At 37.0% G+C, this 24364-nt stretch overlaps 1 protein-coding gene and 1 pseudogene across 1 annotated transcript; one reads left to right on the plus strand and one right to left on the minus strand.

The window, feature by feature from the left end:
- Window positions 1–2: 2 nt before the first annotated feature.
- LOC116105475 lies at window positions 3–3200 on the plus strand (annotated as a pseudogene).
- Window positions 3201–3814: 614 nt separating this feature from the next.
- On the minus strand, window positions 3815–8154 carry LOC116105582 (serine/arginine-rich SC35-like splicing factor SCL28). Its single transcript, XM_031391992.1, has 7 exons — window positions 7873–8154; window positions 7582–7659; window positions 7146–7310; window positions 6936–6997; window positions 6748–6784; window positions 4803–5027; window positions 3815–3949 (listed from the first exon to the last, which is right to left on the minus strand). Exons 1-6 carry the CDS (start codon window positions 8040–8042, stop codon window positions 4811–4813), a joined length of 729 nt encoding a protein of 242 aa, XP_031247852.1. The 5' UTR covers window positions 8043–8154; the 3' UTR covers window positions 3815–3949; window positions 4803–4810.
- Window positions 8155–24364: the final 16210 nt, after the last annotated feature.

Genomic DNA, 24364 nt, shown 5'->3' on the forward strand with positions numbered 1-24364 from the left:
ATTTTTATGTTGCGCATGTTAGCCTCAAAACTTTGGCGCACTTTAGTATGAAGCTGCAGTACCCTAAAACTCATCTCTCTCTATCTCTTCAGTCTCTCAGGGCTGGTTCTCAGTATTGAAAAGAAAATTTTAATCAGGTGGAGAGAAAAGGTAAAAAATTACGAAGAAAAATTTATATTTTATTTATTTTTAGGCTCAAACCGTGAATTTATCTCATTAATTACTGGTAAAACGTTGAATTATTGAATTGGTCAGGTTAAATTTTTTCATTTCCTCCAATTTGTTTCTTTCCTTTCGTTTTCTTGGTAACCGAACAGAATGGCCGCTGAAAATTTCGGATTTTATTATTGTTTTTGTTAGGTGCAGGAAATCAATTGGAGATGGCGAGCGCGGTGGATGCGGCGGGAGATCCGATCCCAACGTCGGCGGTGCTAATGTCGGCGTCTAAGCATATAGGGACGAGATGCCAACCGGAGAATGTTGAGTATTTAAAATGCAAGAAGAGTGATCCCAATCCAGAGAAATGTCTCGATAAAGGTCGCCAAGTTACTCGTTGTGTCCTTGGCCGTTAAGTGTTGGCTGATCATTATTAGTTTTTTTTTTTTTTTTTTTTTTTTTTTTTGGTATGAATGATTCTGTGATTTGAAGACGGAGAAATTTTAGTATTGTAAGGTTCATTCTTTAGTTAAAGCAGGTTCTAGTGTTATGCATTTTAAGTCCAAGTTAATTTAGTTTTCCTATCAAACAAATAATAAAGTCTAGCTTAATTTAGCCTTAATCGGTTACATTTGCATCTTTGATATGAAGTTTTGTTCTTGGTATTCAGTTCAAAACACGCAGTGGGATTTTGATAATACCTTGCAAACTTTCACTGCATGAACTCATGAAGTCTTTGAATCTTTGGTTGATTGGATGCAAGGATAGGTGATTTTGGAAGTTTTTTCTTAAAGTGTTGTGTTGATTAATAATTATTTACATATACATGGTACAAAGTAGTTCACATATGAAAACACGGATATATGCAAGAACCAGAAACAAGGATTAGTTTTATTTTCTTACTGGAAACATGATCTTAATTTTGAGATATGATTTCTGTTATGCAAACTGTATGTATAGAGTTAATTCTGAAACCACCAAAAAGAAGTTATACTTAATGTGGGAGCATATAAGCTCAAAGCATAATGGGTCCATATACTCAGTTCATTAACTGTGTAAATCTTTTTTTCTTTTTTTTTTTTTTTTGGTTCTGTTTCTATTTCTGCCTGGGCATGTGACTTTTAGTAATTGTAGGATTAAGATTAAACTCACCAGTTTATATTCAGCAGCTATATGTCAATCTAGATTGATGAGGAACCAAACTCAGTAGTTCATCTAGTTACTATCATACTCCTCACAGCATAATTAGTTTATTTCAACATAATCTCTGCAATCTAAGTGTAAATACGGTGCTAGTTGAATTTTTTAGATTCAATACATATATGTTTATATAACTTAATGAATAAATTATATATGTATTTAATTTTAATGGTTATTAAAATATTTGACTTCTTAGGAAAAGAAACTAACTCTATTTGCTATGAATCTGCCTTTGACAGTAATATCTAAATTTTATATACCTATTTTAATAATTTGTTAAAGTAGTAATTCAATTTTTGATGTTGACATACTAAAACTATGAAGTTAAGATATACCATTTCCAGATAGGAACTAAGAGTAAACTTTAGTTTATTGTCTCAAAATCGAACTGATTGTACTGTGGTAAACAAATTGAGCTAATTAACTACTTGATGTGGCTTGTGAATCGAACTCAGAGTCAAAAGAAGATAATAATTTATGTTTATTAATCCAGTTCAAATAAATGAATCGAACTCGGAGTCAAACAAAGATAATAATTTATGTTCATTAATCCACTTCAAATAACCTCCTAATCTTGTAAGTTTGACTCGTTTAGGACCTTGTTTCCTATACTCTTTATATGTGTAGAACTCACTTGAGGCTTTGTATAATAGAATCTTTTATATTATTAAAGCTTTTCTTTTATCATCTAAATGTCAAAACAACCTATCGGCAATCTTTGCCCTTCATTCAGATGTTGAAATTCTTATTCAGTGAATTACTTTCTAAAAGTTTTTCAGTTTCTTACAGTTAACTTGAATTGATATAAGCCTCTTATCTGTTCCAAATGTATCCTAACCTCCTGTAATCTTTCTTCCTGTGGAAATTTTTAAGTCTTGTGGAAAGGGAATATCTTTTCTTTCTTGTAACGTTAGCGGCTATTTAATGAGCATCCCCTGCTGGATGAGAAAACCTGTAATGAATATAAAAGACCTCAATACTTGTGAATAAATTCCTTTAAAACGATATTTGAGACTTCTTGTATACTCACAAATCTTTCTTATCTATCGCCTCCCAAAACTTGCTCTTTCCAGCTCTGGATATGGTAGGTTCTAATCCAATAGGATATATTTCTGGTCCTCTATTTTGTTATGATAAGTACCTGTTATACAATTTATCATATTTGTTTTACCTTATGATGTTTTGTTTGTCATTGTTGGTGAATTGTTATTTTTTTTATCGGTCTGCTTTGTCTTCTCTTTACCTCAACCTGTGTTCTGAGTATCATGTTTCTTCCTGCATATTAATGATTTGCTCTCATAGCTGGTTCATTTTCAAACACTCGTCATGAATACTTTCTGATTTACCTGTCACCTTACAGATAGTATCGTTTAGTTTTTCTAAATTATCTGGTTTATTTTATCAATAGAAAGTGGCTAAATCCTCTAAGAACATGGAAAGTGTCACTCAAATGTGAAGTGTGCTAGTTGGTTGATTTATAAATGGTGAAATATTTACCCTGCAGGCTAAAAGACCTTCATCAGAGGTGCACAAAGGAGATGGATGATTATGTTGGTTGTATGTATTACCACACAAATGAGTTCGATTTATGTCGCAAGGAGCAGGAAGCATTTGAGAAGGCATGTCCATTGGAATGATTGGTGTAAGATACTTGTACTGCCATCCTCAGAATAAGTTAGATCACTTTGCAAAGAGCAAATACTGTGTTGCCAACATTTTAATGTTGGAACTTGCTTTTCACTATGAATATTCACCCGTTTTGTGTGGTTGATATCATTTGTTGGAAATGTTTCTGATTCAAAAGAAGGCACTGCCCTCTACAAGCATAATTGATGACCTCATCATTTACTGTTGCAATGATTGGCCGCTTTTGATATGTTTACTAGAATATGAATTTTTAATTAACATCAACAGGGACCCAAAAAAAAAAAAAAATAAAGGTTTCAAGGATGGTTCAACTTCAGGCTGCTAAACTATATGATTACGACATTGATGTGTTGAACATCTGACATTACTGGCAGATTAATTAGTGTTGTTGCCTTAAAAGCTCACACACATTCAATTCTGGGTAAGGTATAAACTAAATTAAAAGTGCTTCATCAGTAAGAAAAGGGTTCACAACAGAACAAAGAACTGTTACGTACATGCTAATGGGTCTATATTACCAATTGAATTGTCGATGTCTTTGTCGAGCCGAATGAGACATTTTATATTTTTCTACTAAATTAGTAAATTTAAAAACCCATCCCTTTAAATTTAATGTACCCATGAGGTCGAAGGCAGCCGGTATTGGCAAATGGCACCCATTCCTGCATTCAGAATTGACAAAACAGGCCAATTGGTGGAGGAAATCACACGGATTTAGCTATTCCACAAATTATAAACACCAATTGACTAGTCTAGCAATATAAGATGGATTAAAGCATCAAAGATGAGCAACAAGTAGCAACAGCAGTCATAAGTCATATACCAATAATCCTAGAGTTTTAAACACATTCATCTAGCTAAACTAATACTTGGGAGTACTCTTTCAACCAGCAACTACACGAACAGCACCTTGAGGAAACAAAACTTGACCAGCTATCAGCAAGGACTGCATGTAAAAAAAGATATAAACCGAATCATTTCACTGGCCACATGTAATCAATTCAAAATGGATGTGAGAAACAAACAGAACTTCCAACTGAAGGATATTAAGCTACAATCAAGGACAATAAAATTTACCTTCCATCCCTGAGAACCCCAAACATCTTTTTCTAGACTTGTGTTGTTACATTTATATTAGAGAAACCAATATCGCCTACCATAAGTTTAGGCGTTACTGCAACAAGTTATTCATTTTACTTCAGCATAGATTCTAATTCCAAAGCTATAAGCTATTCAATTTATTAGCCAAGCATATCGCAATGGCAAGCCCATAATTCAACAGATCTCCATTTGACAGCTAAAAGTAAAAATCTTATACATTTTTATTTAGGATATGAAACAACAGAATCCATGTTCCAGCACCAAATTACCTTGATTGGGGCATGTATAGAATTCTGAATGCTTTAATTAGTGTATACCAAACATACTTAGGTAAAAGAATAAGATTTAAGTTCCATTCCAACATCATCGCTACAAAAGGCTCCAGTAAATTCTGCTCACCACTATGCATCAATGAACTATATATCTTTTATCTTTAATAAATACCAAGCCAAGACCTAAATACACCCCAACCACTCAACTGTCACTCAACCACCCAAGAAGGCGTGTAGCCTTCACAAGGTTTCTGAACTCTCCAGATTCAGAACCTCTAGGTAAGAATAATATGGCCCTGAACTTCCGATTAAGAATTGATTAAGTCATCAGTAACCCCAAAGTTGAAGAATAAAAAATTGTTAACATTGAGGAGAAGATTAATTGCATCCATTCAACAAAAAATAGGAATTGAGAGAAGCAACTACCTGTAGAATCATGAACGAGACCTTGAAGGACTGCGACCATTACCCCTAGGACTCATTGACGGGCTAGGTGCATAATTCCTCTCATCATGAAAACTCCGACCATTCTCCCTTGGACTTGGGGACCTCTGGTTTGACCTGTAGTCCCTCTCATCATGTGGAGAAGGGGACCGTGAGACAGATCTAGATCGCCTTGGGGAGCGATAATCATCCCTATCCCGATGATCCCTGTTTCAGTGGCAAGGGAAGACATTTATGCCCATGAGAGATGTCTACAGTGAATACATGTATGGCAAATCTTTTAGACTAAAAAATAATGACAAAAACAAAATAAATCAGATTATAGAACAACTTAAATATATCCAGAATGAATACAACATAAAAAAAAATTGCATTTATATTTGCCACAATAATAAAGCCTCTTCCAATCTGTATGATCCATAAGACTTCAGAATGAAAGCCAACTCAGCACAACACGATAGATAATCAAAATTGAAAGAGATGACCTGTTTTAAGATGAGAAAGTTTTCTAGTCACATCCTCATTCAAAACTAATTGATCAAAATATGACTTTTACCTTTTCCATTGTTTCAGAACAAATATATAACACTTGGATCCAGACACTGAGAGTTAGGCTCTATTATGTTGTACTGATTGATCAGCATCGGACAACTTCATAGCTTCTTTGCCACAGCTTTCTAAAACCTCAAATTATGTTTTTTTCCTGGACAAAGCCATCATACCTCTCTACTGGTAAAAACTTTGAATAGCTTCCCTCTTTGAAGATGATTTCTTTCTTTGGCCAACTATATGCTCTTCCTATATTCTTTATTAACTGGATAGTATATGCAAAACAAGACATCAAACTTAACAATTTCTTATTAAAAACACTAGGTTTATAAGAAAAAGAAAAATATAAGGTACACATGTGATACTAATCATTTCTCACACCAAGTTTAGCTGCCCAGTTCATTCACTGGTAGCAACCCTCACTAACCAACGGTCAAAGAATAAGAAAAAGCCCATGCAACTGGTAGACAATAGCTGGTGAAGGTGAGATTATTGATAATCTTATGGAGTAGCTTTGATAGAAAGATATGCATGTTTTCCATGACTTTAGATCTCTTTCTCTTTAATCTCTATAATCCAGAGCCTTTAAAGTCTCCCTTTTCACTTTACTATCTGCATAAACAAGGTCACCAGCAAATATTATTCATATTCATCATAACACAAGACATTATCTCTAAGGGGAAAAAACCTCTGTACATTATTTTTAAACAGTCAGAAGGAAGGTCATCATGTAGAAGGCTTGGATGTCATGAGATTATTATAGTTGGTACTAAACCGGCAAGATTCCCCAAGCTTCCACCAAGAAGGAAAGGTTTCAATTTCAAAGCCAAAATTAATTCTTCATTTGCTTGGACGTCAATAACCCATTATGCAGCTGCAGTATATATGCTCACTAATGACAAGTGTCATAAAAATTTGATCGATTTAGCACCACTAAGAAATTGACATTAGTGATAAAGTAATGTAACACAATTAACAAGCTGACTGAAATTATCAAAATATCCAAGACAAATTACTTCTTTCCAGCCAGAAAAGAAGTATCAATATCATCATTGTTAGCTGTAAAAAAAAAAATAGTATACAAAAGCATGAGCCTTGATGGATATGCCACTTTCATTATCTGCCAAGATTGGCATACAAACTGCTTCAGATACCAATGAAATTTTTTTGGCATGCCAAAGCAGTAGTATCCCAAACAATAAATAAAAAACCCACAAGATGTCTGATGATGATGTGCATAGTGTATGATACCAACAAAGAATGAATGAAATCAGTTGATCAGTCGTTTTACATAAAATAACAAATATAAGAATTCATATCTATGCTTTACAAGAAAGAGATTAAAACTCTTAAATCTTCACATAGATAAATTCAATACCTTGAGCCATGCCTCGCTGAAGGTGAGCCGGAGTAAGCTGGAAACAAAACATAAATAATGATTTAGCACAAATTTTAAAGTAGTAAAAAAGTCTATCACCATCAAGAATATTTTCAGACATGTAACAGACAAACTTGAACATGGTTGTCTCAAGAAGCTCAAACAAGCAAAAGAAAAGTCAAACTTACAACGATATCGGCGTCTGGGGGACCTTGGTGGTGTCCTCCTATGGCTTCCTCCATGTCGACCACTTTAAATGAAGTATAAAAAGAAAAATACAAAAAAAAAAAAGGAATAAATAACTACTTGATTGAATCAAATTTTATTCATGCGGTTTAAATAGTTGAAAGGTAGTGTTCAAAGAGGAAGACAAAGACAAAAACTTTCTTCGGTCATACCTCACACGGGTACTCAAACGCATCTCTTGAGGAGTTTTCCTATTCTCCTCAGCAAAGACAATTTTTATCTCACGTCCACCAATGAGTGTGTGATTCAACCGTTGCTTTGCTTCAGTTGCATCTTCACCATAGCGGAACTTCACAAATCCAAAGCCTCGTGGCTCCCTGCGAATTCCAAGCACACAATGCAACACCATGAATTCAAATACACTATGACCACTTAAAATCAAATGATTGAAATTACAGATGAGAAAAGCATTTAAATGAACTGTTATATATATCAATCATCTGAAGAAGGATCTATAAAGCAGTGACCAAGCTGTTATCAGCCTGTCTAGCGTTAATTAGAAGCACTAGAGTAATGTGCAAAATAGAACAAAACACAAAATCCAAAAACTGAAACAAACGTCAATGAGCATCAAAAGCTAAAGCATACCCAGTGTAGTAATTTTTTGGAAGATACACATCCTTCACCGGACCATATCTCTCAAACGGAATCCTAAGATCCTCCGGCCTGCACAGTAAAATGAAACTCTTAACTACTAAACCAAACAAAATATAAAATTGACAAAAATATGTATGTTCCCACTAACAACTCGTGAAGCAATTTTCTCGTCTTTCTTAGGTATTAGAATCATTAAACTTTGACATAGTTCAATAATTAAACCATAACGAACAAAAGATAGACAGAGCTGATAAAATCCAAACAAAAAGAAGATAAAAAGACCTGGCGTCGAGAGGGAGGTTTCGAACAAGCAAACCAGAAGGACCGGGAGAGCGGCGGTCGCCGTAAGACCTGCGGGGCTCATCGTCGTAACGCTTCCTGCCACGTACACGGGGGCTCCTGCTACGGTGGCGAGGGCTGTAGCTACGGCTACGACTCCTATACCTAGCCATAACCCCTTCAATTTGGGAAGAAACAACACAATTTAAAAACCCTAACCCTAACTGAGAGAGAGCCAGGGAATTTTCGAAATTTTGGAGGGAGAGAGAAGTACAATAAAGCGGGGACAAGTGAAGTAATAAGCTAATCCTCACGGTCTCACTTTTCTCTGATAATAATTACTAATTAAGCAGCATTTATATATACAGAAATTTATTCGAAAGCACTTTTTAAGTGTCTTTTGTTAAAAAAAACAAAAAAAAAAAAAAAAAAACTTTTAAATATTTGTACCAAACACTGCTTTGTCATAATAATAATAATAGAATTAAGGATAAGGTTAATCAAATAATTACAATTGCACAAATAATCAACATTTTGTAATAATCTTTCGATATTATATTTTATTTATAGTCTTTTATCAGTTTTTTGCCTTTATTTTCTCTTTAAGAAAAAATCGTTAAAGAAAAAAAAATTATTCAAAGCGAGGTACTTATTATATTGAAAAAAAGCAAGAAAATAGCAGGTTTAACTTAAACGAACTTGGTGAATAAATGTTTAGTTCATGTTTCTACATAATAAATATTTTTTAGGGGCTTGTCACGTTAATTTGAAAAAATAAATTGTACAATTAGTTCATATATATATATATATGGCATGTTACTCTAAGACTGTGTTTGGTACTTACTATTAGTAATAAGGAGGTAATCTGACTATTTTTTTCTTACAATTTTGCTCTTTTTACTAAAATTTAGGATATAAATGCCCTATTTTTAAATTAATTTACATGAATCTAGCTATTACATTTTTACCCCAATTAATAACCTTTTGGACAAAATTACGTTTGAATTCAAAAAAAATTGCAGCCCCACTAAGCCTCCACCCCACCACCTGCCACGCGGGCCACCACTGCCGAAAAGGCATACAGTCGCCCGAAAATGGCCTTTGTGCGTTGATCTAGCCATTTCCGGCCAAATCGACGCACAGAGGCCATTTTCGGCCAACCATGTGTGTTGTGTTGCCAACGACTGGCAGTGGCTGGGTTGATAGGGGTGCATTCATTGATTTTCTAAAGTTTTATTATGGGCTTGTTTTTGCTAAGTTTTTAAATGGAGGGGATTATATTAATAATCAATAAAAAATATTTAATAAGAGGGAATTCAGTCATTTAAAAACATGTCCACCAATCTATTCTCTCAACCAAACATATTAATATAATACCCACCAATTTATTCAAAACATTTCCCTAAACATTCACAATAATCTTCAAGATAATTTATCTTTCCGTTAATACAACATTCCCTAAACCAAACGCACCCTAATATTAATTAATAGTTCTTTTATAATTAATTGCACTTCACAATTACTACATTAATTATCTCATAAAATCAAAACAATTGAGATAACAAAAAAATGATGTTTGTTTTGTCGATATCCGATGTTGTAGACTTTGGGCTTTGGGTATCCAAGTTTAAGGAGTAGATCTTACATACTTTAGTTGGATCAATGTTTAAGTTCGGATTTTTAGTTAAAAGTCTAAGTAATCAAGTACACTGATGTATAGTTTAAGATAGATGATTAGTAGTTATTCTTATCATTTAGTCTCAAAACTCATTTTGGACAATTTGTGCATAATTGACTAATCTTTTAGGATACTGAAATTAATGATCGAGTAAACTCCCAATGGCCAACCTATTAGCAACTAGGGGAATCGAACTCAAATTCTCTTAAGTAATACATCAAATATCCTTATGCCCCATTTGACCAAAATGGTAGTTATTGAAACGCTTTTTTAAAGGTGAAGGATTTATGGTGTCTAAGCTAAAGGGTGAAATAAAATTAGATTTTACAACTTCTGTACAATGTACACCCATTTTTCCTCTACGTGGATGATAAGAAAAACTAGCCATTGGTGATGAACTCTTCAAGTAATGAGAAGGGTCAATCATTAGCAACAAATTTTAAGCGATGATACAAGTTTTCTAACCTTAGAGTATCTCTAATAGTACTTTTTATTTTAAAGATTATATTTTATATAAATAAGGAATATCTTTGTTAATTTCTAAATATTAAAAAAAAAAATTTATTCAAATCCAATACTCTTTAAATTTTAGGAGAGAAAATACGTTTTTTCAAGAAAAGGACTTAATAGAAAAGAGAATAATAAATAAAATACATAGAAACTTGTAATTTATTAATTAAAATTATAATAGAGAGTGAAATTTAACTCTCTAGACGTGGAGAATGAAATTTAACTCTCCACTTTTAATTTATATTTAAATAATAAAGAGTCAGTTGGACTCTTATTTTTATAGATAAACTTTTTATAATAAAGAGTTTGGATCATATAAAGATTTATTTAGAAATACTCTTATAGAAATGAATTTTTGAGTAATGAGATTTAAAAAAAAAAAAAAAAACTGAACCCATATGATAGCATCACTGGTCATGAGATTTTCATTTTAAATAATTTTTGACATAAGAAAATTCTATCATGTTCTTCGTACTTACGGCGGGTCGACTCGTACCCAAGTAAAAAATATAGGGTATGGGTCTAGTGCACTAAACCCGTACACGACCCAGCCCATAATGCCAGCACGTGACCACGCATTTTTGCAGTTCAAAACACCTATAATATGTATGAATACAATTAAACAAGGTTGAAGTAATTCACCCATCAGTCAATCGAGACTATAAAATATAATGGCACATTTTAAATCATTTATGATATAGTATGTGACAGATTATATGAAAAATGTTTTATGTTGTATTAAATTAATTAATAAATCATTAAAAATATAGATTTATTCTCTATATTTAACTTATAACTTCAATGATCGTTGTATTTCAAATAGAATATGTTCTACCTTGACGGTTGTTGGATTTTGAATCCAGATCCAAGGGTTAAAATTGTTTTGACAAACAAATAATTAAAAAAAAGGTCATGATATAACACTAACAACTTAGTACTTACTTCCAGACTATGGGGTGAGCATGAGTAAAGGTAGAACTGGAACCGGCTATCATAGGATAGGTTCCGGTTCCAAATTTGGTGGAACCGGTACTGTACGGTTCCGGTTCCACCACTTCAGAACCGAGAACTGGAACAAAAAGAAATAGAAAATGATTACAATCAAATCCAAGACCCAAACCACCCTGACTCGCTTACTAGGGCTAGGGAGAGTTAATTGGGGAATTTGGTCAAGCAAGGAGTGAGCCAAAAATGCCATTCTTCAAAACTTCAACACCCGATTCATTCCAACCCAAATCGACACAAACATTCACAATCAAGCACAAACAAACTCTGATCAACCAAAATACACAAGCTCCTTGTAAAAAACCAAATTAACATTAACCCAATTCACGAAAGTCGCAAAGAACCAATAGAATTGACAAACGATGGACGGCGAACGGCAGGTAACTAAGTTAAATGACATCCAGATATTTCAGTTTTTGATGATAATTAGGTCTTGGAAACTTATCCTAGAGATTTTTGAGGTTTTAGAGATAAATGCCATCTAGATATTTGAGTTTGACAAGGTTGGATGAGCTTAGCTGAGCAGGGGCTGAAGTGAGTTGGATGAGAGAAAAGGAAAGAAAGTTTTATGCCTAAAAAATCAAGGCTGACACGAGCTTACGTCAGTCAGCGCCAGTTAGAGTTCAGGAAGGTTTTGTGTTGTCCAGGAGTTACCACATCGTCAAAAGACAAAAAGAGTATAGCGGTCATCAACTTGGCAAACTCAAGCTTTCTCTACGAGTGGATGGGAGTCGCCCACCTGTCCAAGCCTTGCGCGATTTGAGGATATATGTCATGTAATCAGTCAATGGGAAGCGCGGTAGGAATTGTACTACACCTACTCACATGCAGACTTGTAATCATTACCTTGAAACCTTTTACTATAAATAGAGGGCTCCCCTCTCATTTTTGAGATTCTGATAAGAAACCTACATTCAGATTGTAACGTTTTACTCTCAAAACACAGATAACCTGCGGGAAAGAGACTGACTTGATATTTTCTCTTAACAATCAGTCACTTGTACTTTACTCGCTATTCGCTATACGCAACCTCCTATAACCTCATAAATATATAAAAGAACAGTGGACGTAGGATCCGCTTTAAGCGTCCAAACCACTTTAAAATTCATATTCCATTTACTTCATTGCATTTTCCATTCACGTGTAATTTCTAAGCCAACTTAGCACATTGCACATGCGAATCGTTGGTATCAAAATCAAGCATCAACAGTTTGGCTCTAGAAGGAGGGCGTGATTTAGTATTCGCTCTTCATCAAGAATGTCTGATCAACCAACTCAGCTTGCTGACAAATGGCTCGTGGTTTCGAAACCGAGCGAACTAGCCTAACCCTGAGGAGATCCCCCGGGTGTAGGATGATACTTCTTCTGAAGTGCCTCCCAGCTCCCAGCTCACAAAATACCGTGGCGAATTTTCCCTCAAGCTCACAGCTCGATCCAACTATAAGGAGTTACCTAGAGAGGTTCAACAATACTCTTGAAATGGTTAGCCGAAGGCTAGACCGTTTAGATCAGGTCGTACCGCTCGATTCTGATAAGGCAATCTGGGGACGACATTTCCCTCACCTGTTTCTACAATCTTACTGAGAAGTACCTCCAAATCAAGAATTGCGTGGCTACTCTAAATCGCCACGACCCCGGTCCTTCGACCAGTGCCCCTCGCCAGGGGGAAGAAGGCCGAGGGGAGAATAGTATGAGAGTTGATCACAGATGGGCCAATGACGATCAACGAAAAGGAAAGAAGCAAAAGTTTGAGCCCAAGAAATCTTATGCCTAGGTTCCCTATCGCGATGGCGACAAGAATCTGTATACTCTATTCAATGCATCGGTATCAGCTATTCTGGACAAGTCAAAAGAAGCTAATCTGCTCGGCCATGAATAATCCCCCTATGGCAAGAAACAGCAAGAAATATTGTCGTTATCATCAGGACAACAAGCACCACACCAGTGAGTGTTGGGCTCTCAAGCAGGTAATTGAAGACCTCATAAAAAATGGGCACTTCAAGGAGTATGTTGATGGTCCAACTCTCGTTCGAGAAAAGGATCAAAGAGGCGAGGGGAAGAAATGTCGTGATCGTAAAGGTTTCCATCTTGTTGGGTTCATATTTGGAGGATCGCACCTCACGGGGAATTCTTGAGGTGCTTAGGAAATGTATGTTCGGAAAGCTCATTATGACCCTGTGAGTGTGATGAGCACGGTGCCGCGAACTGCTAAGGTGCGCAGAGAAGAAGAGATTACCTTTTTAGAGAAAGATGCAGTGCAATTGCATCACCTCCATGAGGATGGACTCGTTATTGCGCCTGAAATAGGTCCGTGCATAAGTCCACAAGATGCTGGTGGACAATGGTAGCGCTATGAAATGAAACAGGGCAAGGCAGATCTGAAGCTTGCCTCTATCCCTTTCTATGGTTTTATTAGGGACCATCTGATTTCCAAGGGAACGATTGTCCTCCCTGTCACCCTGGGTGATACCCACGAGGTGACCAAAATGACAAAATTTTTTGTAGTAGATTGTCCATTCGCTTTCAACGACATTTTGGGACGACCTCTATTACGAAACTTCAAAGCCGTTACCTCCATCTATCATCTGAAGATGAAGTTTCTCACTCCAACGAGGTATGGAGAAGTCAAAGGATCCTAGAGTGAATCCCGCGACTGCTATGTAAGGGTAGTATAGATGACATGCAAAGGGAAAGAAAGGACAATAGGCATTTCCAAGCAGGCTATGACGATCAACAGGATCGAACCACAGTCAGGTCTAGTGGAAGACAATATAGATCCTCATGTTCAAGAGGAGTATTCCTACAGTGGACTTGTTGAGACTCTATCTGAGGTATCGGTTGACCAAAATGAGCTAACTCGGGTGTTAAGGATCGGAAGCAATCTCAGCCCCCAGCTTGCTGCCGACCTAACGAGCGTCCTCAAACAGAATATTGATGTTTTTGCATGGACTCATGCTGACATGGTCAAAATCAGCCCGAATGTAATGTGTCATGAACTCAACATCGGCAGCGCAATCAAGCCGGTTTGCCATAAGAGAAAAGCCATAGACCTAGAGCGATATGCCGCTCTGAAAGTTGAGGTGGGTAAGCTCATCTCAAATAGGTTCATTCGGGAGGTTCATTACCCGGTTGGGTCGCCAATCCTGTTTTGGTGAAGAAATCGAACGACAAGTGGCAAACTTGCATTGATTTCTCTGATCTTAACAAAACCTATCCGAATGATAGTTTCCCTCTGCCCAGAATCAATTAGCTCGTCGACGTTACCTCTGGGCACAAGCTATTAAGCTTAATGGATGCCTATTAGGATATAATCAAATCCCGATGTATACGCCCGATGAAGGGCATACCTCATTCATTATAGATCGAGGACTATATTGTTACAAGGTCATGCCTTTCAGTCTGAAAAATATTGGGGCAACATACCAGCGTCTGGTTAATCGCATGTTTTTCGAGCAGATCAGGAAAACAATGGAAGTCTATGTTGATGACATGCTTGTCAAGTCGCATGTCGCTTCAGATCATATAGCCAATCTCACAGAGATGTTCGACGTACTCTGAAGATATAGAATGAAACTTAATCATCTCAAGTGTTCATTTGGAGTATCGTTAGGGAAATTTCTAGGGTATATGGTTAAGGGAATTGAAATCAACCCTAAAAAGATCAAAGCTCTCCTAGATATGAAAAATCCTACCAATCGAAAGCAAATTTAGAGCTTGAATGGGAGAACAGCGGCTCTCAATCGCTTCATATCAAGAGCAACAGATTGTTGCTTGTCGTTCTTCAATATCCTAAGGGCCAACAAGAAGTTTGAATGGACTTAGGAATATGAGCAAGCCTTTTAGAGTATAAAAGAGCATCTGGGAAAGCCACCTCTTCTGTCCAAGCCTCTTCCCAAGGAAATCTTATTTCTCTACCTGTCCGTCTCTCAGTGCGCAGCTCTCATTCAGGAAGAGAGCAGAGTTCAGTAGCCAGTATATTATACGAGCAAGTGACTATTGGACGTCGAAATGTGGTATCCAAAGATAGAACGATTGGCCTATGCCTTGCTGATCGCTTCCAGAAAGTTGTGACCTTATTTCCATGCTCACATCATCCATGTTTTGACCAACTATCCACTTAGACAAGTTCTTCAAAAGCTGGAGGCTTCAAGCAAGTTGCTCAATTGGGCTATGGAACTAAGTTAGTTCAATCTACATTACAGACCAAAGACAACACTCAAAGGGCAGGTTGTTGCTAATTTTATTTTGGAGTTGTCTTACCAGCCAGCTCGGGAACCCAAATAGTCTGCCAGTAGGGTTGTCCAAGAAACAGTTTGGAACTTATTAACCTAGAGTCTCTATATTGATGAGTCTTTAAATAGAAGAAGAGTAGGAGTCGGTCTTCTACTTTTCAGTCCCGAAGGAACCCGTATTCATGGAATCTTCAGGTTTGGGTTCAAAGCTACGAATAATAAGGCTAAATATGAAGCATTGTTTGCTGGCCTACGACTAGCAAGAGAAATGGGGTCGAACGCAATCGACATCGATAACGACTCCTAACTGGTTGTCAATCAGATTTTGGGAAAATATTAAGCCAAAAAAGAAAACCTGATCAGCTATCTGAAGAAAGCCAATGCCGCATTTGAGCCTTTCAAGCATTATACGATCAAGCAAATCTCGAGAGATAGTAACTCTGTTGCGGATGCTTTGGTAAAAATAGTCTCATCGCTGAATTCTGATGCTCCGAATAGTATTTCAGATCAGTACATCAAGGTTCCTAACATCAGTTCACCTGAGCAGATCGTAGCTATAACCGAATATATTTCCTAGATGATTCTGATCGTTTAATATCTCTAAGATAGGACTCTACCTAGCGGTAAGATTAAGGCAAAACTCCTGCAAACTAGAGCTTCTCGTTACACACTTATCAGGGGTCAGTTGTACAAGCGAGGGTTTAGCACTCCCCCCCTTCGATGTGTAACCGATGATGAAGCAAACTACATCATGAGAGAGGTACATAAAGGGATTTGTAGTAATCATACTGCCGCACGATCTCTCGCCAATAAGATTGTTTGTTAGGGATATTATTGGCCCCTACTTCACGAGGATACTTTCAATTTCACGAAGAAGTGTGACAAGTACCAAAGGTTCGCGAATATCCCACGAGCTCATTGCCACCAGCTAACGATAATGACCAATCCTTGGCCATTCGCTATGCAGAAAATTGATCTCCTCAAGCCCATGCCAACTAGTAAAAGGGGGGTCAAATATGCAGTGGTCGTAATTGATTATTTCACTAAACTGGTTGAAGCAGAGTCTTTGGCCGCGATCACTACAAAAAAGCTCAAAGACTTCATCTTTAAGAATATAGTGTGTTGTTATGGGATTCTTCATACAAACATCTTTGATAATGGAAAGTAGTTCAACAACAAGGAATTCAAGCAGTTTTGCGACGAACTGGGGATTCATAAGAAATTTGTCTCAATAGCAAGACCGCAAGCCAATTGTCAGGTTGAAGCTGTCAACAAGACTATTAAGCGCACATTAAAGGTCAAACTTGGCGTAGCCAAGGGCAATTGAGCCGATGAACTCCCAGAAGTTCTATGGGCATATAGAACAACTCTGAGAACCTCTACTTTAGAAACGCCCTTCTCGTTGGCATATGGCTACGAGGTGATGGTTCTAGTGGAATTAGGAACTGGTTCACTTCGGAGGAAATTTTTTAATGAAACAAACAACAGGGCACTCTTATGTGCAAGTCTGAACTTAGTTGAAGAACACTGCGACAATGATCGGTTAAGGATAGCTTCCTACTAGCAGCAAGCAAAAAGATTCTTCGACTCTAAAGTTAGGAGAACAGATTTTCGGGTTAGTGACCTGGTTATGAAAGAAGTCTTTCTCAACACAAAGGAACTAAGTGCGGGGGTATTAGGACCAAACTAGGAAGGTCCATATCGCATCACTAAGGTAATACGACCTAGAGCGTATTACCTCAAAAGGCTTAATGGTTCCGAAGTGCCGCGAGCTTAGAATGTTGAACATCTTTGCCCTTATTATCAGTAATTCTGAACTCGCTTATGGTTCTGATCATTTTACTTGTAAAGTTCTCGCTGTTGTAAATTTTATAAATAAGATTGTCCCAGTTCTTTTCAAAGAAACACTTGTGTCGTGATCTCAAGTCTTTAATAATCTTGTTATTTTTTGTGAGTTCGATGATCAGATATGTTATATTTGTTTTGTGAAGTGCTTAAGTATAAAAGTACTATCATAAGTAGTAAAACAACTTCATTTATATATGTTTAATAAATATATACAAAGGAGCGACTGAGAGTTACAAGAAGAGAGCAGGAAAGGCTTAAGCAAATAAGGGAGGAATCACTGGTCTTCGTTCTCAAGACCCTTAGTTACGACCCCTTGATCCTTCGGCTGATCGCCAACCTCCGGATCATTTGTTTGACCTGCAGGATTGTCTGCGTCTGACTGATCATCTTCTGAGGGAGGCTCTTGTTTCTGTTTCTGTTCGGCCTCTTTGGCTTGGAGCATGGAAACAAGAATGACCTTGTAATCATCAGAGAGGTTAGAGATGTCCATTTCAGGATTCCTAGCCTATAAGCTATAAATAGCTTGGATTGCCCAATGAGCAGCCATCCTTTCAAGCTCGAGATTTTGCCGCTTCATCTGCTCGGTCAATGAAGCAACTCGTCCCTAAAAAAGCCCTAGGTCTATCTCTAACGCCCTCTTTTGCTTTTCTATGTTTTCCCACAGTCGAGCCTGATTCTCCTCTACCACCTTTACGCGATCAGAACTCGCTTGTAGCTCATTCTCTCTCTCGCCCAACTCTTTGGTGAGCTTTGCCATAGTTCATTGGAGCCTTTTATTATCAGTATCTCTCTTCTCGAGCTCCCTCTTCTGAAAGTCTGCTGCTCGAAGAGCAACATCTCTTTCGATTATGTACTGATTCGCCTGGATGGGAACCGCTTTTGCTTCTGCATCTACGGTAGCAAGATCCTGTTTCAACTTAGCATTCTCTTCCTTCAGCTCATGGAGTCTGCTAAAAGAGTCTATATCGCTCTTCTGTTGGGCCACGGTCAGCACGAGGAAGGACTGCACGAGAAAAGAGCCAAGAGTTAGTTTTTTTTTAAGATCTTAAAAAGCTAAAAGATAGGTTGGTATTGAAAAGTTCTTGAGGAGAACTCACAGCTTAACCTGACTTAGCAACTGCAGCGCGATGGCCACCAGGTCAAAGGGTCGAGAAGCTACAAACCCATCAAAGGTTGCGGCAAGTTGGCATTCTAGTAGGGTGTATACCATTGGCTACAACTATTCTGACAGTTACCCTAGTGAATCCAACATTGACGAGTCTAACCTCGAGGAGGCAAACACCTCTTCGGCCCGTTGTTTGCTCATTTTCCTCTAGGCGGCTATGGTCGTTCCCTCTCCCCTATGCAAACTCTTGGGGGTAGCCGAAATGCCAAAGGCGTCCCTTGACGGCATCCCCGAGCGAAAGACATGGTAGGGCCGAGTTCTCTTTGGCAGCACCCCGAGAGCTTCTGGTTCATATTCCGACTCCTCCTTGGTGGGCAGTTGTTTTCTTTTCCTGGTCTTCTGCCGACGGTCTTCTTTTTCACAATGCGAGCAGCCACAGGCTGGGGAGCTTCTTCATGTTGCTCTGTGGTTGGTTGCCTTTTGGCATTGATTTGTATCCCTCTTGTAGGAACATCACTAAAGGTCACTCCAGCCGGTTCAGTCGGGTCGATCCTGGGGAATGTGAATCCCCAGTTCTCCTTGATGTCTTCAGAACCCTTGGTGGCATGATTGCTGCACGACAAGAAAGTGTGTCAGCGAAGGAAGTTTTTTAATAAAGATAGAATTCTCCTACATGAGAAGGTACTTACGAATTGGACTTCCAGGGATGCTTCGGGGCTAAAGAAACTATATTTTCGTAAGTTGGCAGTAGTCATGAGCAGCTTCGTGTCGCGACTTTGGTCAGGCAGTAGACCAAATGCCTCGATGTGGCTAAAGTCTACTAGAACTGATAACTTGGTCGTCTTGTTTCCTGCAAGCAAGTGAAGGGTGCGTTAGCCTTACTTATTAAGGAAATGATAAAGATAAGGGATAAACAATTTGGAGATTAAAGGGAAAACCTACTCGGCTCTCTAAATTTACAAACACCATCATATTCGAAGAAGAAATATTTGGTTTCGTAAGCCCCAACGTTGCTAGAGTAACCAAATATCCCTCCCTCAATCGTCGATCTTTTTTAGAGGTAATATGAATCCTTATCTTTACTCCTCTTCAAATAGTAGGCGCAACCAAGCTCCACAATTGTCAACTCGCCGAGTCTGTGTTCACCACATGCGATGTACATAACGACTACTATCATATATACATTTGGTGTCAACTAGAATGGTGCGACCTCGAAGTAGTCAAGAATCGACCTAATGAAGGGGTGAAAGGGTATCGTCACCCCACATTTGAAAATCGCTTCTGAGATCGCAGCCATTCCCTTTAGAGGGTCTTGAGTAGTGTGCGACCTATATTGGTAGACGTTTACGTTGATCGCAAACTGATTTACCACCTTTTGAATTTTGTCCACAGTGGCTATTGATAATACCGCTTGTCTAGGACTCGTCGAGGTGCCCGGTGGCTGAGAGTTTGTCCCTTCGGCTACTCTTATCTCAGGAACGTCCATTGCTCTTAAAGTCTGAAAATGTACGACATGCAAAGCTGACTCAGTCTCCGTACGCATTGTCTTGTACGATAACTTATAAGAATAAAATGAAACCTTAGTTTCTCTCTTTTAACCTAAAAAATCTTAAGAATGATTTCCCAAAGACTTGTCCCCTATTTTTAGCTCTTAAAAGTGTTCCATCTTGAACACTGCCCGCAAATGTGCATTATGTAATCCTAGCAGAAATCTACTCCCACCATTATTATGAAAAACTGAGTTTTTCTTAACAGAAATGAAAACGAGAAAAGAAGAAGAAATTTTCTTTACCTCTGGATTACTAGGAGTGAACGTTTTGTCGTAGCGACGAGTGCGCATCATCCAAGAAGAGAATGAACTGTTTTCTTGAGTATGAAAATGTTGTTTTCTCTCTCTAGAAACACAAGTTCTGTGAAAAATGTGGAATGAGCTCAGTGTTTTAAAGGGAAAAAGGCGACGATTGGCTTCCCTTGCAAACGACATTTGGGCAGGACGCATTCCTAGTTGTTGGATGCGACCACGTGTCGTCAATCCTCGTGAAGAGTAACCTTCACGCTTCATGGAGATCAATCAATGTTTCCCTCCGTTGGAGACACCAAACATCAGCGTGGTTATCTCATCCGCATTTAATGCACCTTCATCCACATTTAATGCTTTAAAAGAGAATGTCGTTTCAGCATGGCTTGCACTTAATGCTCATGGCTGGCACTTATTACGCAAAGACATGTTTGTTAGATAAAGCTTATTTTATTGACCAAGACAACTGTCAAGTGCAATGGATAACATCTGAAGAGGTCGTTCGAAAATACACTTTTCCCCATATATCAAGCTCAGAGCAAAGTGATTCCAGCATTCGACACCAAAATACTTTAAGTACTTTCAAGTCGCAGATGACAGATAGAGTTTGAAACACCTCGGTATAGCATTAGGTAGGATCCAACATAGGTTGCTGAACCTTTAGGGATGATCACCTAGATCGCTTGTGTAACTCTCCAAGATCCATGTCGCAGCCTCCATTCTGTTCGTTGATCGAGTGGAGTCATCGACTTTGTTTCGTTCAGGCTGTTCTCAACTGATAGTTCAAGTAGGTGCTCTTCGAAACAAGTTAGGTCGCGACATAATTATGAAGTTCTAAAGATTCAATTCTTGAACCTTAAGAACCGAGGAGCTTTTTTATGCCTAAAAAATAAGGACTGACACAAGCTTACGTCAGTCGGCGCCAATTAGAGTTCGAGAAGGCTTTGTGCCATCCAAGAGCTGCCACATCGTTAAAAGACAAAAAGAGTATATTTGTCATCAACTTGGCAAACTCAAGCTTTCTCTACGAGTGGATGGGAGTCGCCCACCTGTCCAAGCCCTGCGCGATTTGAGGATATCTATCGTGTAATCAATCAATGGGAAGCGTGGTAGGAATTGTACTACACCTGCTCACGTGCAGACTTGTAATCATTATTCTGAAACCTTTACTATAAATAGAGGGCTCCCTCTCTCATTTTTTGGGATTCTGATAAGAAACCCACATTCAGATTGTAACGTTTTACTCTCAAAACACAGATAACTTGCGGGAAAGAAACTGACTTGATATTTTCTCTTAACAATCAGTCACTTGTACTCTGCTCGCTATTCGCTATACGCAACCTCCTGTAACCTCATAAATATATAAAAGAACAGTGGACGTAGGATTCGCTTTAAGTGTCCGAACCACTTTAAAAATCATATTCCATTTACTTTATTACATTTTCCATTCATATGTAATTTCTAAGCGAGCTTAACACTTTGCACGTGTAAATCATTGGTGTCAAAATCAAGCATCAACAGAAAGTAAAAGAGAGAAGTTGAATTTCATGTTGAGTTTTGAGTACGGGAAATGGGTTTGGTTTAAATGAGTTTTCGTAGAATTCAATTGTTTGGGAAATTGTGATCAAACCCAACCCATCAAGTTTCTTACTTACATTCGATGGAGGTTGCGTAGGGAAAAAAATCCCATACAATCAAGTGCATCATTGTTATTGCCAATTTTTTTTAATCAGAATTATTTCAATTTTGAATTTGTTTTATTATAAGATATAGATTAAATTTCATCTATAAGTATATGGATGAACTTGTTAAACAGGCGAGTAGGGGTTATAAGCCACTATAAAAAAATTAATTAATTTTACTTGGTGTTTGTTTTGACCGGATTATAAATGTGTTTTAGTGTTTATGTTCCTGGATTTGAACTTATTACTTGCTTTTTCAAATGTATATGTAATTACTAATTACTGTAGCTACCATCCCATTTACTAATTTTTTATATAAACATATTAAATTATTTAACTTTCCCCTTCTAATATTAATTCTTGCGTTTTTCCTTATATAAGTAGTATTATAAGTGAACTAATTACTTTTGTGTAAACTTATCAAACTTGAGATACAAAACTAGTTTAATATTTGTTGCTAGTAATATTATTTTTATTTATAAGCTCATAAATAATAAAATGTAAATTTAATACTTATCATGATAATAAAAAATAATTATACTATATAATATTATAAATGGAGGTTTGTTGTTAAAAAATCATGATACTAAAAAATAATTATACTATATAGTTTTTATGATGATGACGTGTTTTGAGACAATTCACTGAGTATAAATTTTGATCTAAATAAACTTGATCGGATAGAATTTAGTAACATTATGATTCATATGAGTTGATGAAATTTCTTTCTATTAAACAGGGTGAATGTATTTTTGTATTATTGATATGTTAATAGAAGAATAATAACAAATCACTTTATATGCAAGACTTTATAAGCATATTGTACATCAAATATTTATTTTAAAGCTCTTAGAAAGGATCACTTCAAGTTATAGTGACACATCCACCAAATTAATTACATATACACTATTTTCTATACCATATCATACTTATTTTATAATTTTATAATTTTAATTTTGTAATTTGTAATTTCTCAATGGTTTATTGTAATTTTTAGTTTCCATAAAGTTGAATTGGAGGTGGAAGCTGTATTTATAATTTTTGTTAACAGGTGGGGGTATTGTAATTTTTAAGGTTTTTTTTGTCATTTTTTTTAAACTAATAGGGGGTAAATGTAATTTTATAGGGTACTCGGAACCAAAATTGGAACCTATGTTTCAGGTTTCGGTTCTAGTTCCAATTTCAGTTCCAAATCTTAAGAATCGTGTAATAACTCTTTCTAGCTAGTAGACATTGGAAAATATAATATGAATTCACTAAATACATTATAAAAACATATAAGTATATAGGTTGAAGATAGTGGGCCCACAAATTTCTTTATTTTTATATACTAAATTCTTTACAACAACAAAAGTATTGTATACATAATCTCAAAATACAATGGACAGTAGTGTCATTCTCCTCCGTTCTCGACGTTCCTTTCAACCGCTTCTTACCTATTTCCTGCAAAAACAGAGAAATCAATGGAGTGAGCACTAATTGCTCAGTAAGTAAATCTGCTATGATACTTTGTCATGACCCAATCTAACCGTGGGCCCGGCTGGGGATCACAAAGCACCAACTCTCGTGACCATTCTACTCAGTATTGTCCCCCCCTTAAGGGATTTCTTTCGCCTCCCCCACCACTCAAACCCAAGACCAAGGGGCTATAGTCAATTAGGGAACATGGTGAGTACTATCAGGCTAGCTTTGTGATCCCCAGTCGGGCCCACGGTTAGATTGGGTCGTGACAACCTTTCTATCTCCATTGCTTGTATTCTGAATTTCTTTCCTTACATCACACTTTTCTATTCTTCTCGGTTCTTTATTTGTTCTTTCTCTGCTTCTAATTCTCTCTATTCTTTCTCTATTTCTAATTTCTCACTACTCATGATAGTAAGCATGGTTTCATGCATAGGTATGATGCAAATGCACAAATGCATAGGATGTGCATTCTTCTTTCTGTTTTTCTATTTCTTATTCTGTTTTTCTTTCTTTCTCTATTGTTCTTCTTTCTTTCATTCTATTCTTTCTTTTCTCTTCTTTCTTTTCTTTTCTTTTCTTTCTTTCTTTCTTATTCTTTGCCGATCGGACTCGGTTGAGGCATGGATTCGAAACCCTAGCCGTGTGAGTGAGTACAGTCCTCATCTACATGCACTCTTACGGACTGTACAAGCTCTTCTTCTTCTTAAGCGATGCAATATGGCATGTAAACATGTCATTCTCTACTTTCTCTACCATCTACAAACTCATATCAAAAGATAAATCAACATACTCATACATGCACTTCTCTATGAAATTTCATCAAACACTTTATATGCACAAATAAAACACTAAGGTGATTACACTTCCATAACAATCTCTAACCACCAAAATTTTGGAGCAAAGCTCCCTAAAAACAGCTTCAAACTTGTCCAGGAAAATACACTCCATAACTCTACTCAAATTCTTTCTTAGCTCATCCAAACTTCCATCCATTTCTATAAACACAATCAGCACTCCTCATGGTGAAATTCTAGCCATGAATCATCATCAATTCCATCAACAATTCTCAATAACCATAATTATATATAAGAAATCCTCTACACAATTATTGCTCAAATCAAGGGCTAGGGTTGGATTTATTTACCTTGAACTTGGTTAGTTCCACACTAGAAC

This window comes from Pistacia vera, unplaced genomic scaffold (genome assembly GCF_008641045.1).
Source record: "Pistacia vera cultivar Batoury unplaced genomic scaffold, PisVer_v2 Contig50, whole genome shotgun sequence".
Classification (NCBI taxonomy): domain Eukaryota; kingdom Viridiplantae; phylum Streptophyta; class Magnoliopsida; order Sapindales; family Anacardiaceae; genus Pistacia; species Pistacia vera.